Here is a 12,292-nt window from a genome sequence, read left to right as displayed (position 1 = left end):
TGTTTGATTTTTGTTTGAATCTTTTCATTATAAGACATGGGTTGTGCCACTTATGGTTCTTAGAATGATAAAGATGTTTTGTTTAGCCAGCCTTGTGGCAAAAATAAGTTTTGATTAGCCAGCCTTGTGGCAAAAACTTTTGATAAGTCAGCCTTGTGGCAAAAAGTTTTGATAAGCCAGCCTTGTGGCAAAAACTTTTGATAAGCCAGCCTTGTGACAAAAAGTTTTGATAAGCCAGCCTTGTGGCAAAAAGTTTTGATAAGCCAGCCTTGTGGCAAAAACTTTTGATAAGCCAGCCTTGTGGCAAAAGGTTTGATTGATTAGCCAGCCTTGTGGCAAAAAAGTTAAGTTTGATTGATTGTGATGATATAGATGAGATACTCCTATCATAGAGATGATAAATGTCTAATCTCCTAGGGTATTTGATTTGGATTATGGGGATGCTTTTAAGAAGCCCGTGGGTCCTTGTACGAAGCCCAAGAGGAGGCTATCCGAGGGTCCTTGCATTGTAAGCCCAAGAGGAGGCTATGGGAGGGACAATCGGTCCTTGCATTGTAAGCCCAAGAGGAGGCTATGGGAGGGACAAGTCGTTTGTATGAAGCCCAAGAGGAGGCATGGTATAGTTGGTTTGAGCTCTTAGAGCGATTTCACCGGGAAACCATACTCTATGTCCTAACCTAGCTAAGGGAGATTCTTTGCACGAAGCCCAATAGGAGGCTATGGGGAACCTAGTGTTGTACTAAGTTGAACAAGCATATATAACATGAACAAGCATATGAACAAGTATGAACAAACATGAACAAGTATATGAACAAGTATATATATGATAAAGTGTGTGTGTACATTGGAGTTTATGAAGGAAATATACCTTTAAGGATGAACGACTTGTCAAACAAGGTTATGTACACGGGAGTTGGGACTTATACTCGGGGAGAGGCCCAATGAGTTTATTCAAGGCTATGTAAACAAATATTTACAAAGGGGGTTGGGACTTATACCTTGAGGGAGGCCCAGGAAGATTTGAAGAAAACCCTAATTTTTAATTTGTTATTCGAGGGTTTAAATCAAATTGATCGAGGTATAAAAAGATAGGTATATATACAATGAGAAAAACCTAATTTTATACAAAGGAATGGGACTTATACCATAAGGGATGCCCAAGATGTTTTTTTGAAAAGGTTTTGATTTAAAACAAAAGTTTTGCAAAAGTTATGTACAAAAAGCATTTAAGAAAATATGTACAAAAGCAAAAAAGGAATGGGACTTACAACTCATAAGGAGAGGCCCATGTTTTATTTTATAAAACATGGTTGATTGTTTTTTTTGTTAAAAAGACGCGAGGTTTCATCGTTTTGAAGAACTTTGATCGTTTGTTGAAAACAGTTTGAATTTTGACAAAAGTCAACTTAATTAAGATAAAGATAAAGCTTATACCTTATTAAGACCTAAGTGATTAGGGTTTGATCACAAAATATTTACAAGTGATTAGGTTTTGAAAATCAAGTGAAAAAAACTATTTTTAAAGTATTAAAACACTTAAAAACAAGTCATTTTAAACCTAATAAAAATGCATCAAATAAATATTTTTTTTGTGATTTTTTTGGATATTCATAAAATATATATGTTAAATGAGAAGTGTAAAAAAAATGAAGTGAAAATAAATGAATTATCAAATATTTTTTATTGAATGTTTGAGATCAGAGAAAATATTTTTATTATGCATAAAATTTTATTGAATCTTTTTATCTCGTGTCTCGCACGGAGACGATCCAAGGCCGTGAGTATACTAATCATTATAAGGTTATTTTTAATTTCGTTATAGTCATACTGATTGAAATCAATCATATTAAATTTAAACCCGTGCCTCGCACGGGTATACACACTAGTATGTATATATATATATATATATATATATATATATATATATATATATATATTAAAAAATAAAATATTTAATCAATAAATTTATATAAATATATTTTTCCTTTTAAAAAATTGTTTATTTCAATAAGTTTTTCTTAACATTTGCACTTTTGTTATTTTACCATTCGATAAATTAAATAGTTAAGATGTAAGATTGAGGAAGATTGAGAGAAATATATATGGAGATAATCTAAATCCGAATACAACATTAGAAATTTTAAATATGGTAAGGTGTCTTTGATTCTTTTCTTAGATTGAAACCCTTTAAACTATCTGAAACAAGAAATTAGTACATTACGCAAAATATGTAAAAACGTATTTCCTTTCTTTTCTCTTTTAGACAATCACTAAATGACCATTAAAATCGACACAAAAATTGGGTTGGTCACAAAATAAGTAATCATGTATTTTGTTCATATGTTGGAAAGTTACAAAACGCTAGATGAATCTGACACAAGAAATTACTTCATCGCGTAGAATACGTAAGCGTGTTTTTATTATTCTATTGAATAAACATTAAACCAAACGATTGTTAAAGCTTGCACAAGAAATTATCTCGTCACATGAAACGTATCTTGCAAAATATATAAATATTTATTTTAAAAATTAAAAAATTGGACAATCGCTAAACGACAGTCAAAGATAACATGATAAATCCCTATTTACGAAATATATAAACATCTATTTAAAAAAAATTAGACAATCGCTAAACGACGGTCAAAACTGACATGAGAAATCTCAATTTGCAAAATATATAAATATCTGTTTTAAAACATTTGAACAATCGCTAAACGACAGTCAAAACTTGCACAATAAATTCTTACTTTCTACAAAAAAATATATATTTAAGTTACCCAAAGCTAATTTAAAAAGTTAGTTGCATCAAATAAATACATACAAATGTCTATTTATTTATTTATCAAATTAGACAATAACAAAACGACAATCGAAATTTACTCAAAAAAATCACTATGTCATCAAAAAAAAAGATTTATACTGTATTTTAGGTTATACATATCCAAACAGATAAGTAATCTCGACTACCATTAATTAATATTAACATTGTTTAAGAAGAAATTAATTAAAGCAAATTAAGAAAAACATATTACATACTAGTACTAGTTAGATGTTTTGAATTATTAGGCTAAGTTATGATATTAAATTCTCCATTAATATCATGATTAATTGTTTGGCTGATTTTAGATCCTCTTGTGTATCCCCTGACAAGTGGTTAGTTAGTCTTCAATCATCCTATGTGTGTCATAACAATCCACGCGGAAATCTCCTTACTTTATAGGACTCATCCCAACATCAAAGTTACCTAAAAACCTCAAGATTATTGCTTAAAAAAGGTGACATATTCAACACTCTTCAAACACACACTCTCACAAAACCAAAGTCATTAATTACAAAGGACAGGAAATAAAAGAACCAATGTCAGACTATATTGTTGTTTTTTTAAAATAAAAAAATCTCTCTTCATTTTATTCATCATAGATCTACAAAATCCTTCTCTTATATCTCATTGTTTTTCTTTGGTCACTGAGATCACAGACCAAAACTGCCATATAGAAAGTCTTATATGCTTTTCCAGCTAAACTTGTTTGTCAAACATGACACAATCACTGAATTCCAAGACACATTAGGCTCTTATTTAAGCTACATAGTGCCAACAAAATATACACCATCATATTCCATGAAACTTGCATGAAAAACAACTTTTGATTCACTTTTCAAGGTGCTTACATCTCTCTTAGTTAGTTTACCCCATACCCTTTTGGTTTTTACCTCAAAAGTTTGTTCTTATTCAATTAATGTTTGCTTCTGCAGGGTCTATAAATATATAGAAGTTGAGAAAGTGAGAAAAATCATTCAAGGGGTTTGAGAAATATGGTGAGATCTTGCTGGAAGCCTGCTGTGGATGGTGATGAGGGAGATGGGAGTGGAAGTGGGAGTGGTGGGAGAGTTGATGGATTGTTGTGGTATAAAGATTTAGGGAACCATGTTTATGGTGATTTTTCAATGGCTGTGATTCAAGCTAATAGTTCTTTGGAGGATAGAAGTGAGTTTGAGTCTGGTCCTTTGAGTTTTAACCATTTTGGTCCTCAAGGAACTTTTGTTGGTGTTTATGATGGTCATGGTGGAGCTGAGGCTTCTCAATTTGTCAGTGATAATCTTTTCTGCAATCTCAAAAGTATTTTTATTCTCTCTTCTTTTTCATATTCATGTTAGTTTTCATATTCATTTTGAAATAGTCTGGTCGATCATCTGTGGTCTCTTCGGTCAAACATCAGTCATTGAATTAATCTAATGGCTGATGTTAGACCAGAGAGAGACTGCAGAGGATTGAAGTCGCTAAACCTCTCATCTTATTCTAACAACACTCCTGTTAGATTAAAAGATAAATTATGTGTATGTGACTAGAGTCATCTTAAACTTTTAGAGGACCTGCGTAGGTTAGTCATAGTTTTGCTATGACAAAATCAACAAAGGTCTTATGTTACCACAATTTAACCGTGACAAATATTTTATGAGGTTCAACTTTGCCTCACTTTAACTGTGATAAGTTTTAAGTTTTGTGTGATTGTGCGCCTTGCATTATCTCAAAAACGGCTTTTTACATGACCCTCACATGCAAATATACCCTTTATTCGGATATTTTACTAAGTCAATTTTCTTTGTGATCCAGGGCTTGCAGCTGAAAACCAAGGCTTATCAGAAAATGTTATTAAAAGGGCATTTTCAGCAACAGAAGAAAGTTTTCTATCACTTGTGAAGAAACAGTGGCTAAGTAAGCCACATATTGCATCAGCAGGTACATGTTGTTTGGTTGGGATAGTTTGCAACGGAATGATATATATTGCGAATTCCGGTGACTCGAGGGTGGTGCTGGGAAGATTTGAGAGAGCAAGAAGGGAAGCATCAGCTATACAATTATCTACAGAACATAATGTTAATCTTGAAAGAGTTAGAGATGAACTTAGATTAAAGCATCCCTTTGATTCGGAAATTGTGGTTCTGAGACACAATGTTTGGCGCGTGAAAGGCCTCATTCAGGTAAAAATTTGGTTAAATATGTTTTTAGTCCTTATATCCGCGGTCTATAAAATTTACAAAACTACATGCTTTTGCAGGTTTCGCGGTCGATCGGTGATGCATATTTGAAGAAAGCTGAATTCAATAGGGAGCCTCTACCGGCTAAGTTTAGGCTAGCTGAAACATTTTTCAAGCCAATTCTGAGTTGTGAGCCATCAATTTCGTCACACAAACTTCATCCTGATGACCAGTTTCTCATATTTGCTTCTGATGGATTATGGGAGCATCTTAGCAACCAAGAGGCTGTTCATATAGTCAGCAATAATGCACCTAATGTAAGGTTCCACTCCATTTTGTTCATTCACACACAAAATCACCGTGTTACAGTCTAGACAGTAAAATCTTGATCAGACGTCTAATTGTTCAGATTGATTTATTTGAACGTATCTACTGATATAAATATCAGTGCGATTGTCTAAGCTTATGAATATAACTTATGACATGTTTATACGAAAAATATGTTGACTCGACTTTATTTTATTTCATGTTAAAGGGAATTGCAAGAAGACTTGTGAAGGCAGCACTAAGAGAAGCAGCTAAGAAGAGAGAGATGAGACTAGCAGACCTGCAAAAGATTGAACAAGGAACAAGGAGACACTTTCATGATGATATAACAGTGATTGTTGTGTTTCTGAATCACAAAATGATTGATAATAGTTCTCTTTGTGGTTCTCCTCTTTCAATTAAGGGAGGTGGATCTGGTAATCATTAAGGTTGATGATGATCATCATGCAAAGAGAACAACAATTTATATTTGTATATTAAAATTAAGCAATTATTAATATTAATATTTATTATTATTATTATTATAATAGGCAAGAAAATTTTAGACAATTGTCATTGCCAGTCCTACCTTGTTCTGTCCAGTTTATGATCTGGTTATATAGCATGAACATGTAGTTTGTACAGATGCAATGTGTCTTGAAAAGATTATATATATGAGTTTAATATGGAAAAATGAAATATTCAGTATTTGGAAATATCTGTTCGTTTGAGCAATTATATTTTTATTATTTTACGAAAATTTGAAGATAAAATATATAGGTTGTTCATTACATCCTATATGTTTCTTTCAAATTTTATGAAAATTCAAAAATACCCCTTTGTATCCATGTTGGAAAGTTAACTTCCGATTACACATTAATCAATCAAAAGTGATTTATTTATTTAGAATGGGAAAAAATGTGTGAAAATTAGTGTTCGGATGTTGTCTTTTTTTATAGCAAGTTATCTAGTCTGAATGTTAACTTTCATATTGTAATATTTTTTATATGTTTAGTTTCTTAATTCTTAAACCCTCTCAGTCACGGCCTTATATCATATTTCCTCAATCTCTCTAAATAATTCTTTCATTTTTTATTCAATTATTGTGTTTGATAACACAATTAAACTCTATTTAACATCATAAACATGGTTAAATTACAGGTAATGTATTACCCATGTATTTCTTTTCATTGAATTTCAATCTAATTTTTCATCCATTCATGAATATGTTGGCCACATGACATCATATGAAACCGTTTAAACTTCCCCGATATTAATTTTCAGACTTTGAATGGTTGAAGGTATAATATATCTTGATGATGTAAACTCAACTACTAATGTATTAGAGGATCATGTGTCGAAAGCTCCCCAACCCCGTGTTGTATACGTGATGTCAGAAAAAAATTTAACACCAAACAAAAGTTTACATTACATGATGAGATATTTAAATGAGTTTGTGCGAGAGTTGTTAAATTAGGTCCTGGGATAATAATCTAGAGGTCTAATTTTGATTTCTAAAGAAGAGTATCATTCCCTACTATTAGATTTAGGTTATACTATGTTGTAGTTTTTTTTGCATTGCTTACATCAGTCAACCCACGTCAGGAAAAAATATCTTATTGGTTCTCCCAACCAGATTTGTACCTACACCCTTAGTTTCAGATTGGCCACACGCACCCATGAGTGTTGTTTGTGGGGATACTTTGCAGACCCCTACAATTCTAAATCCAGTGATTTTCAAAAAAATAAAATGAAATTATTAATCTGGATCTTTTTATAAAACAAAAGAATAAAAAAATATTATCAATAAAATATCCAAATATTGGTCTGAGTGTGCTTGTGCTGTGACCACACTCCTTAACACAACAAGGCCAAAAAAAAAAAAAAACAACTTATCTTTTCTACTTCTGGCGCAAACGAACAAACATTGGGAGAACGAGAAAATAAGAGGTTCATTCATTCGGTTTTACTTCTTCTTTCTCATCTCTAGAATTATGGGCTTAGCTTCTGTGGTTCACAATGGCGTTCAAATTCCGCTGAATCACAATGGTGTTGTCAGAGTGAGGGTTTCATCTTCCAAAGCCTCTACACTCCATTTCCTTCACAATCCAATCTCTTCTTTTTCTTCAGGTATTCTCTATCTCTATCTCTCTCCTCCAAATTCACCTTAATTACTTCTTTACCCCTTATCACTTTCGTCTTCTATGTGCTTTTGTGGTGACAGTTGATCATTTTCATCGTCCTATCCACCTTCAACTTTCATGCTCCAAACCAATTCGTCAGGTTCATCCATTTCATACTTCAGGTAACTCTATTTTCAATGCTTAGTGTTTTCTTATCGATAATTAATTAATTAATTATGTTGTTAAGCCATAATTAGTTTGTTTATTAATTTTATGAGTGATGTTGCAGAAGTGAAGAGAATTGCTGCTCAACCAAAGGATGAAACATCTTCTACTGAGGAAACACAGAGCTCTGCTGTTAGAACTGTAGCTTTATGGGTGGGAGAATCTATGCTAACTAAGCTTTTACTGATTTTCTTTGGTTCCTTTTATTTCTTTTACACTTATCTAGTTATGGTTTCTTTTAGGTTTTCGCCGCAGTAGCATTTGGTGTTGGCGTGGGTTTTAAAGAAGGTTATGACAAGGCGTCTGAATTTTTCGCTGGGTATGCAGTATAGTTTAATTTTACTAGAATGTGTGACCTCTTGGGAAGTTCTCATGTTTCTTTCGTATTGTTTCATATATCTAACCAATCTTACCGAGTAGGAAAAAAGCTTTGATAATTGAATGCATAATATTTAGTTTATGTTTTTGTATTTGCGAATAAGGGTTCCTTCCTCTGCCTATGTGAAGAATGCAGTATTGCTTTTGATATTTAGACGAATATCTGAATAGTCAATGATCCCTCCCAACTCTAGGATCGGTGTATTTATAGCCATGATCCATGTGCCAATTGTGGGTGAAGAATCGATTCCAACCTAACTGCGTAGCTATGGTGTGGGAATAGGAAGACTTGATCTTCTCCCAGAATAGGAGGAACAGTTTCTTCCTTGGAGAGGTGGCAATAACCTTTCCTTTTGGAATATGTTGTCTGTCTGACACGCATTGACGGGGTTGCCACATAATGGATATGGATTTGGGTCGGGTGATGCAAGCCCTAGGCGTGACGGATTGGATCAGGCGACCCATGACCCGCCATGCCATTCATGTCTGATTCATTCTGTAGCCTGTTATGATGCTTTTAGACTGGTTGAGCTATGAGTCGTTCTCTTCTAGGATCCAATTAAAGTTATCTCAGTCCAGTTATCCAATTTTACACTGCCAGAGAGTATAGAACAACTAATTGTTCTGGATGAGGCAAAGTATAAACACATAACTTAATGGACAATAAATGCAATTTTTCCATATTTTACAAAGTTTCTTTAAGCTTTTCAATCGTTAGGAGTATTTTAGATTGCTTGATATCTGTTTTGATAACCTACACCTCATTTTTTTCATTTTACTTCTGCATCCCGTCGAGATATGGCCTTTGGTTAGTATATCACAAAGAGATTGATCAAACACTAATATTTAAAGTTATAGTATATATTGGATGTTTATTTTGTAGTTCACAAGTCATGACCAGTAACTTAAGTGGTTTGAATATTTGAAGTATTTTGGATGTTCATATCTTTTTCACTTTTGCAAACTTTGTACTCAATACTCAATGGGGTTATGGCCTTTGTGCACTTTTATAGATACATATTGGAGCAAAGTCTCTCAGTGGATAATCTCTTTGTCTTTGTTCTAATATTCAAATACTTCAAAGTGCCAGCTTTGTATCAGGTGATGTATAAACCTTCTCGTCAAGGGTAAACTTTGAGCAATTTAAACTTTATGTTTTTTTAACAAGTTATTATTGGTACTGCATATTACAATAGATCGAATGCAAATAATTGATCAGTTTGCTTCTACTTCTTATTGAACTTACAGAATCGTGTACTTTCCTATGGTATTGCCGGTGCAGTTGTTTTTCGCCTGACAATAATACTTCTTGGAACAGCCACCATTCAGGTGTGTTCAAGATGGATATATTTTTCATAATATTTTTCTTTTTTTTTTCTTTTTAGATAAAGTATGTATGCTTTTTATTGTTCGTCATGTCTTGATTAATACTATGATGTTTAGAGGTTTGAAGCAGTCAACCTTCTATTGGCGGCGATATTACTCTTCTCATCATTTAAGGTGACTATTCTCATTATCCAATATTTAAGTATTTCTTACTTGGCACTTGCTTGGTATAATGCCTTCTAAATACATATTTGTCAAGAAAACATTGTTCCTTAATGCTGAAGATATTAGAACACGGGTCCTTTCATATAGCTCATATCCCTGTCATGCTAAGAACTTCAAATTTCTTATTGTTGTATTCACAATTCTATGTACCGGCTTTGATCGCAGCTTGTTTCTTGTTTCATGAATAGCTATTTGCTAGTGAAGAAGAAGAGTCAGACTTATCTGATAACTTTTTGGTGAAGACATGCCAGAAACTTATCCCTGTAACAAGTAATGTTCTCTAATCATATTTATGCATCATATGGTCTTTTTGTTTGAGTGTGTATATCTCTGCTGAGTAATATCGCCAATCCAAAATCTTACTCTGAAAAATTGCTGCAGCAAATTATGATGGAGACAAGTTCTTAACAAAGCAGGATGGGATATGGATGGTAAGATCTCGCAAACTGAAAATACTTCCTTATTCTCTTGATTTATGCAACTTTTATCTTTTCTCACAAAAGCATTGAAGTTTTTGTACGATTTGCATTTGTTGCTTTCTTGTCAATAAGTAAAAAATGTTTTCTCAATGAGTTAAATTAATTTCAACTTGATTTCTAACAGGGATCAAACATTTTGGGCAGGCCACACCTTTGCTTCTTACAGTAGCAGTTATTGAACTCAGTGACATTGCATTTGCTGTAAGATTATCAATTCCTCGATCCTTCTATTTTATGTGCAATTTTATGGTATAAATCTTGACACATGTGTTCTTTTCCAATAGGTGGACTCAATACCTGCAGTTTTTGGTGTAACACGGGATCCATTTATAGTGTTTTCTTCTAATCTTTTTGCCATTCTGGGTAAGTTCTCTTGCTTCTGTGCCCTTTGTGATGTAATACTAGTACATTTGAGTTAAATTTTAGAATTTGAAAAGTGTTCCTTAAAGTTTGATACCTGGAAAGCTTGGAAGTAAAAGTGTAAAACTTCTGTTTTAAGGTAGTTCATCCATTTGCTTGCTGAACATGTGCTAATGAATAATTTTATAACGAAATTTTGTTGCAAAGTGGTTCTTTTGTAACTTCTATCTGTCTGATTAGTTCATTAAATCATTATTAACATGTGGACCAGGAGAGACGGGATGAGTTCATTCTTTGTTATTATCTGAGATCAGATGTTTTTCTTCTCAACAATAGTCGTTGTTTTTTCTTACAAATTTACTTGCATTTGAAAAAGCTATGAATAAACAATTTTTATTTGGTAAATGTAGGTTTGAGGTCACTTTACTTGATAATTTCGGAAGGGATGTCAGAATTGAAGTACTTACAGGTAACTGTTGACTTAGTTTGTTGCTACTGAGAATAAGCTTCATTTTACTTATTCTTCCATTGATATCCATATTTTGTTCTTGTTAGCCGTCCATTGCTGTTGTTCTTGGATTTATCGGGTTTAAGATGATTGCGGACTATTTTGGTAAGTATGCACTTCTCATTTAATCACCAATCATCATATCTTCCACTGTACTTGAAATTTTCACATGTTTTCATTCTTACAGGATTCCATGTCTCAACAGAAGCATCTCTCGGTTTCGTAGCCTCAAGTCTTTCCATCGGAGTGATATTAAGTCTGGCTAACAAATCCGACTAAGCTTATAGACCAACTCAGAATGAGTTGAGCTCTGCATGATTGCTTCTATTTTACCAAGCAATCCAATTCTACCCCCACCCCAAATAAAAACATCCATATATTCTTCCTTTATCATCTTGTAAACTTGGTAAGAATATGTATTTATTTGTTGGTGTCAATAGCCAATACCCAGTTGAGAATCTTTTGTAGCCTCTGATATGGCTCTAGTTCATGTTCAAAGTTACATCATAATGGCAAATTGTTTATCAAAACATCTTTTAGCAAAAACTAGCTATGTTATACCCGTGTCTGAAAAAAAAAAGGTCATAAACACGTGTAAGAGTCTGAAAATTTGATTTGTCTAAAGATAAAACTTAGATGCATTTCAGTAAATGGTTTGCGTACGGTTCTTAACTTAAAGTTCATGTTATGTGGTTAAAACAAATTATGGATTTGAGGAAATCAAAGGTACTCAAGTTAAAAATCATACGAAAGACACCTAAAAAATGTAGCTAGGTTGTCTTTTATTTTTTTAATTAATGAAAGTTTTACAGTGTACATATTATGGTTTTATAAATTTAATGAAAAGAAGATAAACGGTAGAAAGTAGACATAGAAAGAAATGCGTGCACAAGATAGATAGGTGTTATATAATGTAAATTTTTGTTCCCTTGACTGAATTAGTAGGTCTCACATTTTGATTTAAAATCTCGTGATATCACATATATTTGTATGAAACAACTTTGTACTTTAATAGTTTCTTAAGTGTGCAAATTCATTATTTTGGTTGATTAGATTGATGTCCAAATAGTCATCAGAATCAGCATCATCATACATTAGAAGAACTATTCATCTAAATTCTGAAGTGACATCAGCAGTTCTGAAGAATGTTGAATGACTCATAAGAAAAAGGATTTACAAATGTTATGAAGCTAAGCGACTACTCAAGTTAAGATTGCGTCGTTTAGATAGGTTGTTGCTTTTGACTCTGAAGACTTCTTTCTGAATCTGAAAAATTGTTTCTCTTGGAACGTCTACGTTACTTGATCTCTTCACTGCTTTCTTTACTTCATTGTGAGAAGTCTAGTTTCTAAGAATCTATAAGAACACAAGAGTTGTTGCTCATA

The 12,292-nt window shown here is 32.9% G+C and overlaps 2 protein-coding genes across 3 annotated transcripts; both read left to right on the top strand.

The window, feature by feature from the left end:
* Nucleotides 1–3,219: 3,219 nt before the first annotated feature.
* On the top strand, nucleotides 3,220–5,990 carry LOC131644550 (probable protein phosphatase 2C 38). The gene is made up of 5 exons (XM_058915080.1): nucleotides 3,220–3,661; nucleotides 3,754–4,117; nucleotides 4,613–4,980; nucleotides 5,058–5,294; nucleotides 5,513–5,990. Exons 2-5 carry the CDS (start codon nucleotides 3,814–3,816, stop codon nucleotides 5,729–5,731), a joined length of 1,128 nt encoding a protein of 375 aa, XP_058771063.1. The 5' UTR covers nucleotides 3,220–3,661; nucleotides 3,754–3,813; the 3' UTR covers nucleotides 5,732–5,990.
* A 1,138-nt stretch (nucleotides 5,991–7,128) lies between these two features.
* LOC131644551 (thylakoid membrane protein TERC, chloroplastic-like) lies at nucleotides 7,129–11,437 on the top strand. Of its 2 annotated transcripts, none has more exons than XM_058915082.1 (14): nucleotides 7,129–7,413; nucleotides 7,508–7,588; nucleotides 7,699–7,784; nucleotides 7,874–7,950; nucleotides 9,023–9,110; nucleotides 9,258–9,338; nucleotides 9,453–9,509; nucleotides 9,749–9,830; nucleotides 9,942–9,991; nucleotides 10,184–10,240; nucleotides 10,324–10,402; nucleotides 10,810–10,868; nucleotides 10,955–11,012; nucleotides 11,095–11,437. In XM_058915082.1, exons 1-14 carry the CDS (start codon nucleotides 7,278–7,280, stop codon nucleotides 11,184–11,186), a joined length of 1,083 nt encoding a protein of 360 aa, XP_058771065.1. In that variant the 5' UTR covers nucleotides 7,129–7,277; the 3' UTR covers nucleotides 11,187–11,437. The 2 variants fall into 2 exon arrangements, with proteins under 2 accessions (XP_058771065.1, XP_058771064.1); XM_058915081.1 differs by having other exon boundaries at nucleotides 7,131–7,413; nucleotides 7,696–7,784.
* Nucleotides 11,438–12,292: the final 855 nt, after the last annotated feature.

The sequence above is a fragment of the Vicia villosa genome, linkage group LG1 (genome assembly GCF_029867415.1).
Source record: "Vicia villosa cultivar HV-30 ecotype Madison, WI linkage group LG1, Vvil1.0, whole genome shotgun sequence".
Lineage (NCBI taxonomy): Eukaryota > Viridiplantae > Streptophyta > Magnoliopsida > Fabales > Fabaceae > Vicia > Vicia villosa.
Note: the sequence above shows the minus strand (reverse complement) of the source record. Positions and strands in the feature narration are given on the sequence as shown.

What these genes read in the sequence shown, in the direction of transcription:
- LOC131644550 (XM_058915080.1), top strand. Translation starts at nt 3,814, where the DNA reads ATGGTGAGATCTTGCTGGAAGCCTGCTGTGGATGGTGATGAGGGAGAT. An exon ending in GCGTGAAAGGCCTCATTCAG is followed by an intron (nt 4,981 to 5,057) that starts GTAAAAATTTGG and finishes ATGCTTTTGCAG; the next exon opens with GTTTCGCGGTCGATCGGTGA. An exon ending in TCAGCAATAATGCACCTAAT is followed by an intron (nt 5,295 to 5,512) that starts GTAAGGTTCCAC and finishes TTCATGTTAAAG; the next exon opens with GGAATTGCAAGAAGACTTGT.
- LOC131644551 (XM_058915081.1), top strand. Translation starts at nt 7,278, where the DNA reads ATGGGCTTAGCTTCTGTGGTTCACAATGGCGTTCAAATTCCGCTGAAT. An exon ending in AAGTGCCAGCTTTGTATCAG is followed by an intron (nt 9,111 to 9,257) that starts GTGATGTATAAA and finishes TTGAACTTACAG; the next exon opens with AATCGTGTACTTTCCTATGG. An exon ending in GATGATTGCGGACTATTTTG is followed by an intron (nt 11,013 to 11,094) that starts GTAAGTATGCAC and finishes TCATTCTTACAG; the next exon opens with GATTCCATGTCTCAACAGAA.